This window comes from Pimephales promelas, chromosome 10 (genome assembly GCF_988280905.1).
Source record: "Pimephales promelas chromosome 10, fPimPro1.hap1.1, whole genome shotgun sequence".
Taxonomy (NCBI): domain Eukaryota; kingdom Metazoa; phylum Chordata; class Actinopteri; order Cypriniformes; family Leuciscidae; genus Pimephales; species Pimephales promelas.
This window is the reverse complement of record NC_142778.1, coordinates 24,050,065-24,072,089: the sequence shown is the minus strand read 5'-3', so window position 1 is coordinate 24,072,089 and position 22,025 is coordinate 24,050,065. Positions and strand designations below refer to the sequence as shown.

At 37.1% G+C, this 22,025-nt stretch overlaps 1 protein-coding gene across 5 annotated transcripts in view; it reads right to left on the bottom strand.

Moving 5' to 3' along the window:
* Positions 1-22,025, bottom strand: part of mical3a (microtubule associated monooxygenase, calponin and LIM domain containing 3a) — an 88,967-nt gene that overhangs the window by 56,176 nt on the left and 10,766 nt on the right. For all 5 annotated transcript variants that reach the window (XM_089116342.1, XM_089116338.1, XM_089116339.1 and 2 more), the window contains exons 2-11: positions 13,048-13,425; positions 12,708-12,915; positions 12,071-12,187; positions 11,006-11,107; positions 10,577-10,732; positions 9,583-9,683; positions 6,791-7,048; positions 6,258-6,373; positions 2,396-2,522; positions 129-222 (exon numbers count right to left, since the gene is read on the bottom strand). In XM_089116342.1, coding sequence (XP_088972468.1) covers positions 129-222; positions 2,396-2,522; positions 6,258-6,373; positions 6,791-7,048; positions 9,583-9,683; positions 10,577-10,732; positions 11,006-11,107; positions 12,071-12,187; positions 12,708-12,915; positions 13,048-13,323 — 1,555 coding nt within the window. In that variant the 5' untranslated portion in view covers positions 13,324-13,425. The remainder of the gene's footprint in view (positions 1-128; positions 223-2,395; positions 2,523-6,257; positions 6,374-6,790; positions 7,049-9,582; positions 9,684-10,576; positions 10,733-11,005; positions 11,108-12,070; positions 12,188-12,707; positions 12,916-13,047; positions 13,426-22,025) is intronic.

Sequence of the window (22,025 nt, the reverse complement as noted above, 5' to 3'; positions counted from 1 at the left end):
AAATCAAGTTATACATATTTACTTTTGACACCATCCATCATGAAGGGTGAAAAGGCTAAATAAATGTATGGAAAAACAATTTAACCACAGCTGATGGGCAATATTTATGTGACACTAAATCTACCCACCATTTCTTGTGAGCTTAGGAGTTGAAGAGTTGACCACATTCTCCATGTCAACACGCAAATCCCTGGTTTCTCCGGTGTCCAACAGATGCCGTACCTACAGACAATTATAGTATTAGTGCTCATGTTTTTTTTGTTTTGTTTTTTTCTAACGAGGGCCACCATTATCTAAGCGATCCAATATCATATTTATATCATATCCTTTTTTTTTTTTTTTTTTTTTTGCCAATACCTCGAAAGCAGGGTGGCAGATGACAGATTTAATGCCAAAATATACATTTAAAAAAGTGTAAACACAACATTTACTCAAAAGTAGGGCTGCAACAACTTCTGAAAAAATAAATTATTAGTGATAATGAAAATAATCAACAACGAATTTGATTATCCATTAGTCGCTAGTAAATAACATTTCTTTGAACAAAACACATATGGAAAACAGCAGAGGACACAGAGCAAGCTGCTTCCTTATCTGTAAATATCAAAGTCCCACAAGCCTTTCCATTTAGAATATTTTGACAACAAGTGTCTAGTTAAACTTCAGTGTTTAATCAACGAGAGTGGGTGGGCGCATACGCATCAAACAGACGGAGTGCATTAGAATAGGAGAATAATAATTCTCACTAAAATACACATTCTGCAAAAAAAAAACCCAAAAAACTCTCTTTTAAATTAAGTAAGGTGTAAAATTCTATATCTAACACATGTAATAACATTTATGAGAGCAGTAATCAGTAACAGTAAATGCACTTGTTAGAATAGCCCATTAATATAATATAATTACTATGTCCAGACGAGTGAATGCATTCCTTATACAAGTCAACATTTTGTGCTTTAATTTTTGCTTATTTTTAACTGTCATTTTAATGTATGCTTTAAAATAATAAGCAATTAATTGATTTTAGGTTTAGAATGTAATGTAATCCTTTTTGCTTATGCACAGAAAAAAGACTATACTAAATCGACTATACTTCCTTTTCCCTACATAAGACACATTCACTATATTTGTCATCATAGGCTATATTACACATTGTTTAGAGAAAAGCATTGTGCAGGATGTGGAAAAATATTTTTTAAAAAATCTTTCTAAAATCTTCATCAACAGATTAATCGATTATCAAATTGTTAGAAGCAGCCCTACTCAAAAGCCAGTAAAATAATCTGAAAATAGAAGTTATTTTGGGGGATCTGGCCAATGCAAATAAGCCTTCATTTGTTTTTATAGCCAATAACTGATAAATGGGCAAATAAATAAATCTACAACTCAATCATTGTAAATACAAGTCAATTTATAATGTAATCATTATTATGGGATTTTTTTAATATTATATTTAAGTGTTAATTATTAAAATATATATTTAACACAAATTATAAACATATACACATTTTAAATATTAACTTTAAAAGAGTGGCAAATGTGAAATAAGAGGACAAAGGCTCATTCAAAACAAAGGGTGTGTTCACACTTGGCATGTTTGGCTCAATTAAAACGAACCCTGGTGCGATTGTTCATTTGTGAATGCTGCCATCCAAACCCTGGTGTGCACCAAATTGAAAAGATTGGTCTCGGTTCCTCTTCTAAACGAACTCTAGTGTGGTGCGACCGAAATATGAACGCACGACAGACCAAAGACAAGTGAATGAACCAAAAACATGAGGACAAGACCCTACAAAGGACAGAATCCTCATGCATATTGTGTGTGTTTTGACTCCTTTACACATTTTATAAGCTCTTCACGAATTCTCAGCTGTTCAAAATACCATAATATGCAGGCTACGCACACACAAATGCAACGAGTGCATTTATCCCAGCACACAGCATTGTTTTGAATGTTCGGTAAGTTCCGTCTTAAAACAGGCAATACGTCATCAAAGCCGACCAATCGGGTTGTGAACACAAATCCCTATGCGTTTTTTGTTCTGTGATAAAAATGCCAATCTAAAGGCTGATCGGACCAGAACTAAATGATTATTTTTTTGGCTCGGACCAAACGAAGTGTGAAGACACCATAAATATCCAAAACCGATTATATTTATCCAACTACAAACTGACACAAATCAAAATAAATAAATAAATAAATAAATATGATGCCAAATTTGCCAATATATTAAACAGCTCTATTATCCATTGCCAAAACCTGTCAGCAATTTTTTTAAACTGACAATGTATGTGATCTTTGGATGATGGCGACAATCTTAAAATGGACAAATATCGAATAGTACAGTATGTTGGTTTAAAACTAGACTGATGGGTCAACTGTGCAAAAACCCACCTGATTGGGTCTCACTTGGTGAAGGCTGATGTTGGGGTACCGTGTAGCTGGGTCAACGCTGTAGTGGCTATAGTTCTTACTCACATTCTCTGGTGTCGTCTGTGGAAGCAGCCGATAGATACTTTCCCTGAAACCCAAGGGGAGCAGTGGTCATGATTACTACACACCATGATATCAGACCCAAATTCCCTTAATCTTGGCATTAGTCCCATTAGTGATGATGTCTGAAGATATATGAAGAGTTCAGATGCAAAAGCCTCTAAGTGCCATTTGAAATTTTCTTCTAAAACTATCATTTTTATCAAGCTTGTATATTGAAGTTCAGTAATTTCACTTAAATGGCAATGAAGACTACCTATTAATTGTCATTTAAGTGAAATTACTGAACTTAAATACACAAGCTTGATAAAAATGGTCATTCTAGAACAAAATTTCAAATGGCACTTAGAGGCTTTTGCATCTTAACTCTTCATATAGACCCTAGAGGCAACTCGCTCGTAACACTTTCGCTTCCCCACAAATATGCTGCTTATTGCATACAAGTAGAAAAGTGCTTTACCACTGTGACTTACCCTGCAGTATGCAGCAAAATAACAGTGCAGTGAGAAAAGTAACAGTAAATGACAGCCTGTGAGGGTTTGAGCTGTTTACTGCTCAGTTTGAAGACACAATCCCTGTCAACCTAATTATAAGTGCTCTGCAGCAGCAGTATATCACTCTGGGTGTTTTGGTATGTCATAACATCATATTAATCATACTTAGGGGTGTCCATGGTTAACCGTTTAAAATTGCATAACCGAGTGAAAACGTTTTGCTCGGTTAAGTGGCATCAATACATATTTGCACAAAACTTTTGCGATTTTTTTTTTTCTGAATGTCGATAAAAAAATATTGTGAAATGACGGCGTTTCCATTAACGATGTGACTAAAACATCTTTTTTTTCCTTTCGCGATTAGTCATTCCAAAAATAATGGCAACGGACGTTGGTAAGCTACATCACAGCCACCGCACTATGGAAGGAGACGTGGTGGGTTATCCAAGCATTAATGGCAGGGAAAGACACAGAGTTCCTGGGTGTTTTTCCCTCATTTCTGCTCCGAGGTCTTGATTGTGGCATTTCTTTGAGGTTTTGTCTAGTAGGCCATTCCTTGTTTATTTTATGAATTTAAAAAAGAACTCTGCCTCGTATTATGTCCAAACGGTCAGTGTACTTTTGTGTTCATTCGTTTCCCCTTATTTAATCCTTAGGCCTAATTGCAAAACGAAAAATAAATGGTTGTTGTATTTTTTAAAACGCATAGTTGAACACCAAAATGTTCATTTGAACTGTAAGCCAAATGCTGTGCAAAAGTATATATATATATATATATATATATATATAGACGAATTTTCAGATATTTGTTTGATTTTTTGCCCCTTTAAACATTTAAAATATTTGACAAATTAATATGTAAAAAAAAAAATAGATTTTACTGGTTTTATGAGGCCAAATTAGAACCTGGAAATGATATTTTCCCCGCAGTGCTGAATGAGAAGAGCCGTAACCACAGCCTACAGAAAGGGGATTTATAGGTGATTTATAGGCTATAATAAATGTGTCTGAAAAAATAACGAGGCATTAATTGTTTGTTAATAAACTATTGTTTTCTAAATCAGTTTTGGCTAAAAACATCTCCATCTCCGGATGCACCTTTAGAGAGAAATACATAATTAGCTGCATAATTGCATAGTCAGAAGATATTAGCTTTCGATTCGAATTTGTTCGTTTTAAATTGGACATTTAAAGCTTTAGTCTACAAAGGATAAACGAACAAATTCGAATGCGGTGGCTGTTTCAGTTCTCGCGCTACCGTTCACAGAGATCAAGAAGCGTGCCTGATTGTTTCATTTATTTTGCAAAAGCACAACGTTTTCTTGTTATTGTGAGTTTACGCAAATAAACGTATTTGCGAATAATGTATTATTATTTTCTGTATGACCAGAAATGAAAGAGTATTTTAAGTTGTTTCCACTGAAAGGAAACTGCAAGTGTTTTCATGGGTGTCTCGCAGCCATCAGTGCGCGCTCCACACTCCGCGCACACACTGGATATGCGTCAAAAAAATATTGTGTTTATTTGTGCTTTGTTCCTTTTTTGGATAAAGGCGTCTTCTTCATATGCAGCCTAATAAAATGTTACAATAATGATGATGATTATTATTATTATTTGCGGACACAAACCCAAAACACACAAAATGTCGCATTGCAGTTTTGTGAAATATACTTTTTTCGAATTGTGGAGTTTTTGCGAAATGGACGTGTTTGCAATGTGCATATTTTCAATTGGCAATTTCAGTTTGAAGGGTGATGGAAACGCACCTACTATAACTGCTCTGTACTTACCACTGCGTTTTATTTCTATAAATTAATTTCGTTTCAAATGGGGTCCAACCAGTTAGGTGTTAAAAATTAACTCTATATCTCGAGGTTGCGGCGCGCACACTATGCTTAGCCGAGTATTAGCCGCTAAGGGCCTCGGTTAACGGTTAATGAAAAACTTTAAAACGTGCAGCCCTAATCATACTATTTTTATAGTATGCAGTAAAAGCTTTCATGATATTCAACATCCCTATTTGTGTATGTACACTGAAATGGTGTAAAATGTGACTTGCTTTCAGAGGAATCATAATTTTAACCACAGTCACATTTTCACAATGTTTTCCCTATCAGGCTGGAAAAATGTTATGCAATTGTGTTCCCCACTTTTTGTAATCCATTTACAGCCCTAACTTTTAATATATAAAAAGTGCCAAATGAGGACCCCAGCACACTGCACGAGATTACATGATAATGAATACATGATTTCTCACAATGCAATAAATTGGCCTAGACCTTTCATTTCCAGAGTGAAGCAGAGTGAATGTAGCTATAAACAGTAAATTTTATCTGCTTCTCATTATTTGCACAGACTGTCAAAAGTTAAATTCTGACACATCGAATTAATATGCAAAAGTAGCATATATTCCCAATATTACAATGCAATGTGATTTGCTGAATAAAACTGAATAGTGAGGTCATGTGACAACCAAAGAACTTCATGAACTCATGAAACCATGAATATGCAAATTGATCCCCTCCTCCACTCAATATCACCTGATCAGACTACCTCAGCCACTCAGTTAACTTTACTGTAGTAAACCCTACAAAATTGCAAGTGGAAATATTGGTTAAATTCAGCCTTATACGTATGAACCAGAAAATGATTCAGAAGAAGAAGAAGAGTGAATCATACAGGGTCGTTGAGAAGTCGATGTATCAAAATGGTAATACATTATGCATCACTCTCTACAACATCGGACACTAACCGGTTATTGAAAAGATAAGCCTCTGGCTCGAGCGCTCGACTATATTATCTAACTGCTAACAATGTGTTTCTTACGTTATACAGACCATGTTCCCATTGATCATCTCAGATCAATAACATTGTAATATACATCATATACCAGCTATATTGCATTATAAACACAATTTTCCTGTCCCTTCTTATAGGTGTTCTTGTGCTCACTGCGGAAAAGCCCCACCCACACGTTAACCGGATTGGTTACATATTTGTGATGTAGAAAACAGGGGTGGTTTGAAACCATGTTTTTGAGAATGTCTTTGGTACACTGCAGTTTTGAAGAGAAAATACTCATCAATGATGTTGTTTACTGATGAATTTGCACATGGTTGTCTAAAAGCATATTAAAACACCACATAGACATACAACACCATTACAAACTTGATTTTCACCACAGGAGAGTTTTATATGGTTGTCTGTACAGCATGCTGTAAGCAGAGCAGACCACTTGCTTTCTGTTCTGAACATAAAATCTGTCTTACCGTTCAGCCAGGACCTCCAGGGGGGAGTTTCCATTAGCCCAACTACGCACCATCCACGCTGCATCCATGCCTGCCAAGAAACCTCTTGCTATTCCAGTGCCCATTGGCCAAAATGGCTATACACAAAAAAAACACCACATTTCCGTCAGTCAACTTGTTCCTCCTACACTAAGTGTGATAAATGAGTGGCTGTAAAATTCATATTAGAAATCAGTCACCTTCTGTTTGGAATATAATGGAAAAATTACCCTCACAGCTGCAGTCTAGATAGTTTAACTGTGTGTTGTTTTACAGTAATGCTTTCATTACCACAGATTCTACATGAGAAAATGTCTCACAGATTTATGTGAGAAAATGTATTTTCAGAAGTTGAAATTTGCCAAAGGAAGCCATGATTGGAGAAGAGCAAAAGCCAATTTTGTGGTACTTCATGGAACAACACCATCTGGTTCTATTAAAGTAGGTTCTAACAAATAACAAACTACCTTTCAAAATAGTCTTATTTCTCTCCACCATGTGGGTTTTCTACACACCTCTAGAAGGCTGTCCCCCACCAGGGCTACTAGCAACTTATGGCCGTTGCGCTGGCGGACAAGCGCTGCATTTTCAGAGGCATACATGCAGGTGAAATCAAACATGGCGACATCAGGTTGGCCGTAGTGGTTGATGGCAAAATCCAGTTTGGGAAGCTGCTGATTGGTAGAGAAATCTGCCGCCTCTCTAGCGTAGGAGAGCAAAGCCTTCTGGTCAACATTGGCCCTGGAGAGCAGCATTTCTGTGTCAGCATAATCCTATACAACAGTGTGGGGGGAAATAAATAAATAAAAAAGAAAAACATTACTATGACCAGGGTGTTTTGTGTTCTGTGTGTGTGTGGTTCAAGAAATCCCAACATTAAGGGGAAAAAATGTCCTCACAAAGATTGAAATTTCTGAAATCCATACTAAGTGATGTTTTTTGATGCTCAAAGTAATCATTATGTCTATGGAAAGTCCCCATAAAACAAGAAAACCCAAACAGTCAAACAATATTCAGCACTGAGAACAATGTAATTAAGAAAGAGTCATAAGGTGGGTTTGATTTTTCAAAACATCGCTCAGTTGTCTGCAACTGTAGAGTGCCGCAAGGCATATAATTCAGTCATGAGTGGCTGTGGGTGTGGTAATGGGATATTTGAGAGGTCTTTTCCTCTTTGATTCATGTTGCTACGAGAGACTAGTACTTGTTTCTGCTAACAGCCAGGCTTTTTAAAACGGATGAGGACTCTCAGCGCTGACACTCATTTAAAATGGCTTTATTTTGAGCACCATTACAGTTTAGGCATAATCCTGACACATTAAATACAATAAAAGTGTTTTTTTTTCCCCAGTGGGATACTGTAATGTATCCTGAAAAATGCAAAGTAAGCATGCTTCTCTTGAAACCTATCAAACTACATTAATTGGTGTCATTACTGTGCATCATTATATCGGTCGTATTGTGCAAAAGTTTATGTATGAGTGTGAGAGAGAGGGCTGGGATTGAGGTTCCTTGTTAATGATTTAACAAACTTGGCAGTACAGGGAACAGAGCAGAAGAGCTCATTGTGAATAAATGGGAACAGACTGTCCGCTCAAAGTAATGATTATTTACACTCATATGCCCAAAAGCCTTCTGAAGACATAATTAAACACCTAGAACTTAAGCAGGATACGTACACTAAAATTCAAAACTTTTGGGTCAGTGAGATTTTTTAAATATTTTTTTTATATCAATTTAAAATAACTGGTTTCTATTTTCATATATCTTATTTTAATATGTAATTTATTCCTGTGATGGAATGCTGAATTTTCTTCAGTGTCACATGATCCTTCAGAAATCATTCTAATATGCTGATTTAGTGCTTAAGAAAAAATCTTATTATTACCAATGATGAACAGTTGTGCTGCTTTTGTGTGTTCAGGATCCTTTAATGAATAGAAAGTTCGGTAACACTTTATTTTACGGTCTCGTTGTTAAATATGTTACATGTAGTTACTATAGTAATATATATATTTTGCATTCTTACATGCAACTAACTCTAAACCAAACCCTAATCCTAACCCTATAGTAAGTACATTACTTAAAATTACTATGTATAATTACAGTGTTACAATGACATCTTAAAATAAAGTGTAACTAAAAGTTCAAAAGGAGAGCATTTATTTGGAACAGAAATCTTATGTAACATAAATGCCTTTACCATCACATTCGATAAATTGAATGTGTACTTGCTGAATAAAACGTAATTGCTTTAAAAAAATCTTTCACCTAAGGGATTATTAGGAACACCATATTAATACTGTGTTTGACCCCCTTTCGCCTTCAGAACTGTCTTAATTCTACGTGGTATTGATTCAACAAGGTGCTGAAAGCATTCTTTAGAAATGTTGGCCCATATTGATAGGATAGCATCTTGCAGTTGATGGAGATTTGTGGGATGCACATCCAGGGCACGAAACACCCATTCCACCACATCCCAAAGATGCTCTATTGGGTTGAGATCTGGTGACTGTGGGGCCCATTTTATCACAGTGAGTGAACTCATGTCATGTTTAAGAAACCAATCAGAAATGATTCAAGCTTTGTGACATGGTGCATTATCCTGCTGGAAGTAGCCATCAGACGATGGGTAAATGGCCATAAAGGGATGGACATGGTCAGAAACAATGCTCAGGTAGGCCGTGGCATTTAAACGATGCCCGATTGGCATTAAGGGGCCGAAAGTGTGCCAAGAAAACATCCTCCACACCATTACACCACCACCACCAGCCTGCACAGTGGTAACAATGCATGATGGATCCATGTTCTCATTCTGTTTACGCCTAATTCTGACTCTTCGATCTGAATGTCTCAACAGAAATCTAGACTCATCAGACCAGGCAACATATGTCCAGTCTTCAACTGTCCAATTTTGGTGAGCTCTTGCAAATTGTAGCCTCTTTTTCCTATTTGTAGTGGAGATGAGTGGTACCCGGTGGGATCTTCTGCTGTTGTAGCCCATCCGCCTCAAGGTTGTGCGTGTTGTGGCTTCACAAATGCTTTGCTGCATACCTCGGTTGTAACGAGTGGTTATTTCAAAAACTAAAGCCAGCTTAAGCCATTCCAAGATTTTATGTTTGGATAATTTATGTTTGTGCTACATACATCAAGTCATGTGCCTTGAGTCAAGGTGTGCTAGTACTTTTCTAGGGCACATAGAAAGGCAAACAGGAAGAGACTGAGATAAAGAGTGAGGGAAAAGTGAGAATAAAAGAGAGGAGATTAGTATAAAAACTGGCAAAAGTCAAACTCTTTGATCACTCACATGTAGAATGACGCCCTTCTCCAGCAGACTCTGCTTTTTGGCAGTCATTACAAAGTAGTGCGTGTCATCTTTATAGTAGACAATGTTTTCCAGGTCAATTCCTGTGGAGGCAAACCAACAGAGAAAAGGACAAAATAAGTGAGAGGGAGCAAGAGGGAGGGAGAGATTAAAGTCGAGATGTGACAGACAGCATGTCAACAGGGGAAAAGGGGACAGAGAGAAAGAGGAAGTTGTTTGCATCCGTTCGCTGATGTAATTATGTTCCATCTGTGGAGCAGATAATGCGCCCACTCCCTCAATCAACGGGAGAAAGAGAGAGAGGGATGACATTGATTATACAACTGAGAAAACAGCAATAAAAACTGCCCTCAACACAAAGCACACGGACAGATCATCAATAAATGTACCACAAAAGAGATGAATATATGTTCTAAAATGAGGAAGCAAAGTCCTTAGTTTTTCATGTGTGTTATGTGTCACCTTTTCATGGTTAAATAAACATTACATTACAAAAAAAGAAGCAAGACAATTTTATTTTGTATTTTTAAATAAATCCTAACAATGTAATTCATTTTCTATGTATTAAAACCAACCATAAATCTCATCAAGTTAGTGTTAAGCATTACATTACATTTACATTTATCTAAAACAATAACTAAAGGCTATACCAATATAAACAATATATGTTATTTGATGATGTCCATGTTATACTAAATGATGTTCAGCTATTCTTTTTAAAAGTCAACTTATTCAACTGATTTGCGAACGCACACACAAAAAAAGAGGTGGAATCATCACACAAACAAATTGTATCCAATCATAACCAATCAAATCCAAACATAGCACAATGTCCCATTTTGTAAAATTTGTGTCGTTTTATTTTTGTAAAATGGATAATTATTATTTTCTCATCTAATTTTTTTGAGGCATCGCCTCCCTTCCCTCCTTTGGGGAAACACCCCTGATATATCTTCAATAAGAGTGCTTGATTTACCTGTGGCTTCTCTAAGGTCCTGAAAGAACTTCTGGTTGAAGATGAAGGCAACTCCACTGATCTCTTCCACCTTTGCCTCTGCAGTTGTGTTGCGGTTAATGAAGTTTGCTGTTATAGCGATAGCCAGTTTGCCCCTGAACTCCTTCCTCCTGAACCCTGGACAGACAGGATAAACATTTATAAGAATTCACTTTTATTAATATCAGATTTTACAACTGTTAAATGTATTAGATCATTTCTCCTAAATAAGCAGAATGATTTAAATGCATCATTCATGCCCGCAGGATAAACCAAGTGTGGCGAGTTACACGCCGAGGATTGTTCAAGTCCCTTTGCCTACACCACTAATTATTTTTTTCATGTCAAGACAAGAACCAAAGATCTAGAGAACATTCTCAATTTTCTAATTATATGAAGTGCTATTCTCACCTGACAGTGTGTTTCTCCTCCCATCAGCCCCAATTATGACATCAAACTCTAGCTCATTGACTGGATGTGTCCGGGGGTGTACCTCGGCTCTCCAGCCAATTCCTGAAAAACCAACAGCATGTTCAGCGATGACAGACAAGTCCTTTCTCCAAAAGACTCTAGCCCCTTTTCCACCAAAGCATTTTGAGAGCCGGTTCGGAGCAGATGCCTGCGCGCGAACCAGTTCTTTGTGTTTCGACAGCCAAAGAACCGGTTCTCGGCCAGGAGAACTGGTTCCAAAGCGGCACCAACTCTTCGCTGGACTAGAACCGTTCTTTTACCACGTCATGCTTACATCGGGGATCTGGGGCGGGTTTAGATGTGTTCTAAACATCTTTTCTGACCATAATAAAGGATCGCAAAGCCAAGAGAAACATTTGCAGAAACACGATGGAGTCCGCCTTTGTAATTGTTATGCTTGAAGTTAACGCAAGCGTTTCTATTTTTGTATTTTTTTTATTGAAGACATTATAAGCAAATAAGAAAAGTCACAATATAGAACAAATAAATGGAAAGAAAAAAGACACACAGAAAAAATTACATATCAAACGAAAAGATTAAAAGACGTACATATTTAAATTGTTTTTAAAGCTTTCTTGGTATACGAGTTATACCAAGAGATAATCCGAAAGTAATGTTGTATTTGCAAGCGTTTCTAGCTAAGACGTATGGCGACGTACACAGTGACGTAACGACGTCGTTCCCTGGGCGCTCTAGTCAGTGGAAAAACAAATAGGTTCTGAAGCGGTTCGCAAGTTGAACCAACTCCGAACCAACTTTGAACCAGCACCAGTTCCGAACGAGTTCTTTTTTTGGTGGAAAAGGGGTAAAGTTGAGCCAACTCCGAACCAACTTTGAACCAGCACCAGTTCCAAACCAGTTCTTTTTTTGGTGGAAAATGGGTATCTGTTTCCATTCAGGATATGCCTAGGCTCTTTAGATCAAGCGGTATTTATATGGAAAAGGAAACAAATTAACAGAAAAGCTAAATTTCAGCATGGAAAGGACATAAGAAAGTGATCTTACTCTCATTCTCTTGGTCTTCTGGTGGCTCAATGAGGCCTTTGAACTCCACGTTGACGTGGATCTCGATGCCAAGAAGAAGAGCCACCTTCAAGAGCATCAGCTGCAATTGGCGAATACCTGGAGTAAGACAATTCAAAAACCGACTCAACAAGTGGACCAGACACTCTAGAGGAGTTTCTCTATTTGGATGCATCCCTTCTGCAAGGCAGTCAATCCAACAACACACACATCCAAGTGTTTTTTTCTTCTTGGGCAAAACTGTTTATCTTGCTGGCAAAGTTTAAAACCTTTGTTTTGGCAGGTTTTCCCCAACACATCCCACAATGATTCCATGAGGAGGCGGCTATTGAACGTCTAGGATGCATCAGCACACATTAGCATTTTCACCACACTTGATAGGAGTCCCTGAACACCTACGAAGGTGGTTTGAGTCTCCAAGGTGCAAAAATTCAATTACAAAAATAAATTAAAAAAAAATAAAAATCCCAAACCTTTTCAGGCATAGGCTAATCTTACTAAATAAGTCCTTCAGAGATTTAAATCTACATGTGCTGTAATGGGATCAGCTGTAATGGATGTCTTTACTGTAAAGGTTAATTTCTCTCTAAAAGAAAAATTTGTTTGAAATACTACTCACTGATATGGTCGATGGCTCCAGCACAAAACTTGCCATAGAACTTCTTGGCTCCAAGACCCCTCAGATCCTGAATGGTGTAAGGCCAAAGATGGAGCACATTGTTTCTGGAGAATGCATCCCTCTTCTCCAACAAAACCACCTTGGCTCCAAGGAAGCCCAGCTCTATGGCTGTACGTAAACCACATGGTCCAGCTCCAATGATCAGACACTGAGAAACACAATCCACAAAGTATAAAAACCAAAACATCAAGCCACATATATTTCAATCTATTTTTAACCAAATTAGAACATTGAAAGTTTGAGAACTAGTAACCAAAACACTCCAGGGAAACTTTCATACCTTGGCGTTGGCACAGGCCCTTCCTTTTTTGTATTCTTTGTGGCTGGCGCGCTTGTCTAATTTGGCCCAGAGGGCTTTGGCTTTCCAGTAGTTGAGCTTGGACTTGAGTTTGTGGTAGAACACACGGTATTCATTGGGCTTGAGTTCCAGGAAGTCACAAAGCTCTTGAAAAGCCTTGAGAGTGCCTTTAAAGGTGGTGGCCTGGACGAAGCGGTCAAAGAGCACATGGGACTGATTCACCCCTTCTCCCACCGCATTGACGCCTCCATCTCCCATGGTCTCTTGACCCGATAAGCAAGGATTATGGGACAGGCCCCGTCCAGCTCGCACAGAGTCTGTCTTTTTTCGATTCAACTACCGCCATAGGCCATTTTTACCCTGAAAGAAGAAAAGATTTGTCAAACATTTTATGTGGAGATTGCTATGGCACACAAGGAAATGCACAGAACTTTGCAGAAGTAAAAATCGTTTTCATTGTCAATATTTTGGATAAATTTGATTGTGTCTTATGTTATGAATTTGAGTGAATCACTTGGTTTAACAGCTTACCATTTTAAAACAATTTCAGAAAACTTTCCCTAAAAATGAGTACAGAAATGAAATAAATCTGCAGATTGCATCTAGGCCTCCTTAATAGATCATGTTTCTGTCAACAAAAGGCAGTCCTCTACTAACTACAACAACTATATTTTGACATCTTCAACCTAGCATAATCGTGCAAGACAACACATCATGGATTTAAAGGAGAACTCTGGAGCAAAATGAACTTTTGGTCTAATAAAACATTGGTACCTAGTCAACCATTCTCTGAAATTTGTTTTCATGATAACCGAATGTAAAGAGTTTTATCTGTAAAAACTGTTTAGCGTATAATAACGCTAGTAATGGGGGCATTTAATAAGTAAAAAGAAATCGCTAGTTTATACCACTAACAAGGCTCAAAATAGCCCCACATTAACACAGTAACATACGATTGATCGTGGTTCGATTTATCGAGACTGTTTTCCAAAGATGGCTTCTGTCTGTATACACGAAGTGAACAGTCTTTATAAAGTATCTTCTTATTAAACAGTCTGTATAATTACAGAGTTCTTAATGCTTTGTTTTGCATGTAGGGACCCTCATTATGTTACTATGTAAGTATGGGGCTATTTTGAGCCTTGTTAGTGGTATAAACTAGCGATTTCTTTTAACTTATTAAATGTCCCCATTACTAGCGTTATATGCTAAACAATTTTTACATTCGATTATCATGAAAACAAATCTCAGACAACGGTTGACTAGGTACCAATGTTTTATTAGACCATAGGTCCATTTAGTTCTCCTTTAAGAGAAAGGAAGATATGGAAGCTTCCTTGTATTGTAACAGAAACAGAGATTACTAGTATACTATGATCTACATGAGGTGGTTAGCTATATCAGAGGACAGAACTATCTAGACTAACTCTAATTTTAGTTTCACTGATCTAAACGGAATAAGTGCTAAATGACATTTAGTGATAATTATCCTCTCTGCAAAAGAAGGAGAACTGCTTGATGATTAAGTTATACAAGTAAGCTCATTAAGATAACACTTTATGTTTCTACAGAGCAAGAATATTATATAGGGCCTAGGTATAATGCAGTTATGTAAAACATACTATGTAAAACAAGTCTATGAAACAGGTTTTAAATGTTAACACCTTTCACCAACAGAGTGGGCTGCCAAAAACCTTGCCTGGAAAATTTCACATAGCCTAAAGGACCTAGCAGCTCTAATAAAGACTTGGCATTAAAGAGCTGAAAATGCCCCCGTGCCCTTATCTGAGAGTCAGTTACCAGAGGAAGTCTGATGAACGCAAAGAAACCCAAACAGGAAATGCTGACCTTTTGGAAGTCTGTGCATTCTACTGTGAACAAGACACCCCATATATGATAAATAAACACACAGTACACCGCATTGCTGCAAAAAACTACTGCTGACACCATGTCCTACTCAGCTGTCAAATAATCTTGCATAGCCAAATTTTTATGAGTATGTTCCTCTTTAAAGATTATTCTGGTCAAGAACAGGCCATTCTTCAGATGAGAGGAGACCTCCTGATTCTGACGGACATGTAAAGCAAGCAACCAACAAAAGTTAATTTTGCACTTAAAGGAAAACCAGGCCTAGAAATGCCAATAACCAGGGATTTCGGCAATGTGCTAGTGTCCAGGAACGTTTTCTGAAAGAAGAATAAGGGGTGGACACAATGTTAAAGTAAAACTTTCCAAGATACTCTAAAGACACGGAGAGAAAAGAATGCTGAGCAATAAAAAAAGACTGAGATACATAATCCAGACCCATTTAAAGAATCACATTCAGACTGTATTTCAATTGGGCAACTGAAAGTGACCACACAGCTAGCTGTCATTAACTGAAATAGAACATCTAAAATATCACAAATTAGCAGTTTCTCATGGCCAAGGACATGTACATGCATTCCACACGGTCCCATTTAAACAAACTCAGACTCACACAGACAGCTGAGGTGTGGTCTGGATGAAGGAAATCTCCACCTCACAGAAAGACGATGAAAGGGAAGGTAGGTGAAGGGTTAGTGTGAGGGCCCTTTCACTCGGTTCCAGCTCTAGTCTGCTGTGAAAACACACTCCTGACCTCACTGCTCTGAAACTGCTGTGCAAGCGGTCAGCACAACACCGCTGTGTCAGTGTCACAAAGCCATGAGACGTGATGTAATGACATTGTCCCTTATGTTTAAATTGTGAAATTTTATCTGACAATTGAATGTAATACAAAAAACTTGCAATTAAAAATAAAACCGTACCTGCACGGTGTTAGCTTAATATATTTAAAGGTCATTTACTAACAACAAGTAAGGTGTTATAATAAAATTTGACATTAAATAAATATATTCTATCTATCTATCTATCTATCTATCTATCTATCTATCTATCTATCTATCTATCTATCTATCTATATCCATCCATCCATGTCTATCTATCCATCCATCCATCCATGTCTATCTATCTATCCATCCATCCATCCATCCATCCATACACACACACACACACACACACACACAGGATTTCAGTCTTTCACAGTTTTGAAGTATTTGAAGTCATGAAGTATTTCGTTCTTTCACTACACGTCAGGCTGTTGCATTGACTTTGAAAATTGGAAAGGCGTGTGAATACTGAGGCAGATGGATCTGGTAACCCGTTTCCGCTCTCCATAAACCTCTGACACGACACTAATGCTTCAAACGGACACACTTTTTTACACGGAAGCAGTCATGTAAACAAATACAATGCTGAAATACATTGATGTTCAAAGTACAGCTCATTTAACAAAGATTGCTGAATGAAAGAAAAAAACCTTGTCTTTTGAAGGTGAGCAGAAATTGAACCTCATGATACAAAATATAGATTTTTTTTTTTTTTTGTCCTCATGCGGCTTTACTTCTGTCGAGTGTCGGCCCCTGAAAGCCGAGAACCTCGGCACGTATATGATATCAGAAACCCTCAGCGGCAAAGCTTGGTTAACAAACACTGACTAACCTGTTTAAAGCCCTCAAGTAGTTACAAGTGAGGAGACTGACTCCTGAAGAGCATGGGAAAGAAGCTGGTTTCACATATAGGCTAGCCTACACGTGTACAAACACCACATGGTCACTCAAACAGAACCTGCATACTTTATTCACATTTTCTGTGTTGGTGGTGGAGGGAAAACCTTCAGAACTCTTTGGAATGGATTTAAAAGAAGCTGAAACCATTATTTAAAAAATACAAGTGGCAAGGATGTGTAGGAATTTGAAAACAACAGTAGTTAAAATCATGAAGTAGTCCGCTGAGATTTTATGGAATTCCTAGCAGGACTAGCCATAAGCCGGGAAGGAAGCATGACCATGTGCGTGTAACTACAACCATACAAGTATTGTGAAACATGGGTCTAATTCTATGGAGATTATTTAATAGAGGCTGCATATTTTTATTTTATTTTTATTTATTTTTTTGGCACTAGCCTAACGTGGAAGCATTGTTAATACTAATAGATTTAACAAAGTAATTTAAGTAAAATAAACACAAAACTAATGACACATTTTTGTTGACCACAACTGCAAAAATGAAATAGAATATGCATTTATTTGCATGAACTTTTATGACTTCATGACATTTCCATGTCATTTAAAATGGTTCATTTACCAATTTCAAAGTTTTACATGACCGTGAAAACACTGTAATATTTCACCTAAAATCTTTGTTTTACATTTACGACTTGCTGACAACCCCAGAACATAAAAAAAACAAATCCCACAAATGTAAATTCTGTTGTTCGTCACACTGACTCACGGGTTGATGTGAAGAGCCGGGTTACATAACTCTGCAAGGACCTATAACCACGTTAAAGCTGCAGCATAACACAATTTTAACTCCCAGCATGCCTGAACACTTCCAAACAGGGCCTGCTATAATTGAACAGGTCTATATCCAGTATCTCTTTCACACAGGAAACGCCCACATTTCTGCCATGGTGTGACCTGTCACTATAGGTATATTACATTTCAGACACAGCTTACTGGCCCGTGGTGTTAATGATATAACCTAGCTGCTATGAATACACACTGAACTTCGTATGACATGGGGGGGGGGATCTCTGAACTGCGGCCCAAACACGGCGCCCATCTCACGTTACACATCAAGATAATTTATAAAGGTTTTTTCGTCCATCGGCCCAACGCTGATGAGACAAAAGGCATACGGAAACAAACCGCAATCTGACTAAACCTATTCAACACAACAGCAAGACGACTGAATGAATAACCAATCAGATAAATATATAAACCCATCTTCACTCGTCTGTAACTGTACAGAGGGAATCCAAAGAAATGTGTTGACTCACAGTATGACTTCTAAAAAAATAAAATAAAATAAATAAAACGCTAGCATTATGCATTTTTTAATTTAATAGAGAGAGATTGTGACGCACTCTGGGCTAAAAATAGACCATATTACATGTCTGAATGGACTGTACAAAAAGCTCTTTCCACACTTCTCTTCCTGTCGGAACCCCATATATTTCCAGTATGCTTCCTGTATGGACATGTGGATGGTAGACATGTCAGAGTTTTCGCTTAAAAATGATGGACTTCATACACAGATGACTGTATTAACTTCAGACAACAATTTCTAGCAAATCACACAAAAAAGCAATTTCTTAGCGCAGTATAAGAAAACAATTTAATATTTATTTTCCATTGTTAAAGATTATTACTATCCATGACTTTCATATGGAAATCACATTTAAAAATACAAAATGTCCATGGTCATCAAAAAAAAAATGAAAATGATAAAATGTGTGTGTCTATAAATATATATATATAAACAAACACCCTAGACATTGGCATCTTTTGTTGAAAATCCTTACATTAACACATTTTTTCAACAAAAGACGCCAATATCTAGACTAAATGGGTAAATCAATGTACATTTCATGCATTTTACCATTTATTTATATTATTTTTCCAGTAACCTGTCTGGTATACTTAAACACACATAAAGAATAAAATGCTCTTGTTTAATTTTCAGTAAAAAAGACTGGAAAGTAAAAATCTGCACCGTACGGTCCCTCAAGTCAAACTTTTTTTTTTCTCTAATCAGCAAAGCAGAAACAGATATTGGCCAATTCTGATCATCTTAATATGGCCAGATGTCTGGCGATTATGCTGATATGAACAAACTAGTCATGATGAAGCAGTAGATGTTTTACGACAGACACAATTTAGATAACCATTATCTATCTACATTCAGGAGAATTACATCAAGTTCACTATATCTCGCCTTACAATCACAATGTTTAATTGTGCTGCTGCTGGTTCCAGGGAAATCATAAGATCACGTGTAACATTTAAAAACATGAAAGCTAAAATCACTTTCACATGACAGACCGTGAGGGGTAAAATCAAATATATTTTAAGACCACTAGCCTGCAGGACATACAATGCTCAAATCTCTAGATTTTAATAAACAAACTCCTTGTGCTGAAGGACAACTCACAATAGATTTCATATTCATTCCTCTTAAAGAAAATCTCTGCACATTTATCTTCAAGTCTCTTTGTTTGGCTGTGAATTTCCTCATCTAAAAACTCCCATGGGAGGGAAGGGGCTTCCTTTAACGTCGCATAAAACATTAGGCTCCACCACTGTGCCGTCTATCAAACAGCTGGGATGTCTCCTCCTCCTACTGTGTCTTTCCCTCCAGACAATCAGGTGAGACGGAGTGCTGTCGCTATGGTAACATCACCAAAGGGGTATGACATCATTATACACATGCTGTAATGGAGGAGGGGAGCTAAGCCAACAGAGCCGCATGTGGGCAGGTAAACAAAGCAAACTGATGTGGGCGAGGCAAACTAGGCCAGTATCCACCTGAAATTAGCTGGGTTCTTTGTTTCTTTCGAAAGAATGGCAACTGTAGTGAGTCTCCTGATATGAAAAAGTAGGCGATCCTTTCAAATTGAGTTACAGAAATGCATGCGTTAATATTACCCATAATTACTGTCTGCACACTTTCCACCACACCTCGGTGATGTATAATAGTTTTATTAACTCTGTGCTCAGAATCCTTAATGGGTTAGTTCACCCAAAAATGAAAATTCTGTCATTTATTTTCTGTCCTCATGTCATTCCAAATCATAAGTGGATGTACCAAAAATGAATAATAGTAATTAATTAATATCTTATTTTATTTTTTTGTATTGTATTAACATTAGACTTAATTAAATTCAATAATTTGGTCACACTTTATATTAAGTGGCTTTTTTTTCGGAAGCGCAGAGAGCTCGCAAAAGTCCAAAAAAAAAAATGCTGTGCGAGAGTGAAGGCTGAACACTGAGGGGCCGGGTGGGACGCCATATATTTTTAGCTCATAATTTCGGCCTTTTTTTCTCTTTCAGCGCATCCCTACGTGTAAGACTTCCATTCATCTTCGAACACAAACAATATTTTTAATGAAACCAGAGAGAGTTCGGTCTCTCCAGTGAAAGTCCACACATCTACCACTTAGATACTACAAAAAGTTCATAAAGAAATTGTAATCCATCTGAATTGAGGGGTTTCGTCCAAAATTCCTAAAGAGACTCGATCGCTTTATATGATGAACAGATTGTGAATTTAGGATTTTATTTCCCATAAAAACATTGATCAGCGAACAAACAGAAGCTCAACCAAACACAAGAAGAAATCTAAACATTGGTTATATTGCAGAAGCTGAAACGTGCTGCGTAACACACGAGAATTAACCCATTGGTTCTCGGGCATCAAATGAACTCCCACTTAGCATGATGTGTGCATTGATGAATAAAAGCCTTAATTAAATCTGTTCATCATATAAAGCGGTTGTGTCTCTTCAGAAAATTTGGACTAAACCGCTCAATTAATATGGATCAGTTGTACGATCTCTTTACGAACTTTTTGAAGCGTCAAAGGCAGGGTTTACACTTGACATTAACATGTGACCTGTATCCGGATGTTGTCCACATACATATTGAAAAGAGAAGTGCAAAGGCGCTTCTGATCGGAATGTTATCCGATCAGCGTGTCCAGGTTCGGAGGTAGTCGAGGAGGATGCATTGTGATCGGATCTCAGTAATCCCCACCCAGTTTCCCCTGTGTGGCTGTCAGAAAAGAATGTCTAGACAGTTTAGACAAGAAATTAAACTTATTTGAACCTTACAATAAACATTGATCTTTAATTAAAAAAACAGTTTATTTAGAAATGTTATTGTATGATCGCCCATACAATCACAGTCAGCCATGAGATGAGATATTGATGAAGAGCTGCATGCTGCTTTGCAGAAAAATAATCAGATTCAGATTTTTTTTTAATGTTTTAAATGTTAAATGTTTTTATTGTTTCAGCATGTTTATCAATCTCCCATTTCCGTCAATATAGTCATTGTACGCTATAACGCCAAGATGATCGATGATGATGTGACTTGTTTAACATTAACAAGTTTTTTTTTTTAAGATCAACTCTGGAAGTATGCCAAAAAAAACAACTTAATTTGATTTAAGACAGGAGATTGCACAGGAAATTAAAGTGAGTCAGTGAAAGCAATTGGTACATTATTAATTGGTATTGGTATCATCTATACTCTTAATCTGGTGTGCCAAAGACCTAATTTAAATATTATGTAGGAAACAGAAATCCGATCGGTTATCCAGATACAGAGGCTACTTAATTTGAACAACTGTAAACATGCCATGTTAATGCTAAGTGTAAACACAGCCAAAGTAGTAGTTGCGTAGACTGTCAATAGAGGGACAGAAAACGCTCAGATTTCATCAAAAAGATCTTCATTGGGCTTCTGAATTTAAACGAAAGTCTTACAGGTTTGGAATGACACACATGAGGTCGATGAAAAGACAGAATTTTTATTTCATGGGTGAACTAACCCCTTCCTGCGTTGAGGCGGTTTCAACTACAAGACTGTTTTTCATGCCAACAAGTAAACATAAAATATATAGACTAATGTAACTAAATCACAGACAAACTCAAATTTAATAGCTAGAGAACAATTAAATTAAACATTTTGCGAGGTGCATGAACACACAATGAAATTAAACGCATGAGAAATCAACAATACAGAGCTTGAGAAGTGAATCCACCAAGAACGAAAATAAAAAACAGTTACATTTTGAAGGAAAAATGTATGGTGTATTTGACAGTCGTGGTCATTATGAACTGGCATTGTATGGAAAAGAAAGATATTCTGCTTGTTTGACAGAGAGAAAAAAAAAGCATGACAGAATTTACGTGTTTGGATGAACTATTCCTTTAAAAAAATCACAGTCTATATGCTCACCACAGATCATAGTCAACACATATACACATATATAAGTGATAATATGATAGTTTTCTTTGATTTAATCTTTCTATAGCTTACCATTTTCCACACCAAGATTAACAGACACAGCCTACAAACTGTCTAAATG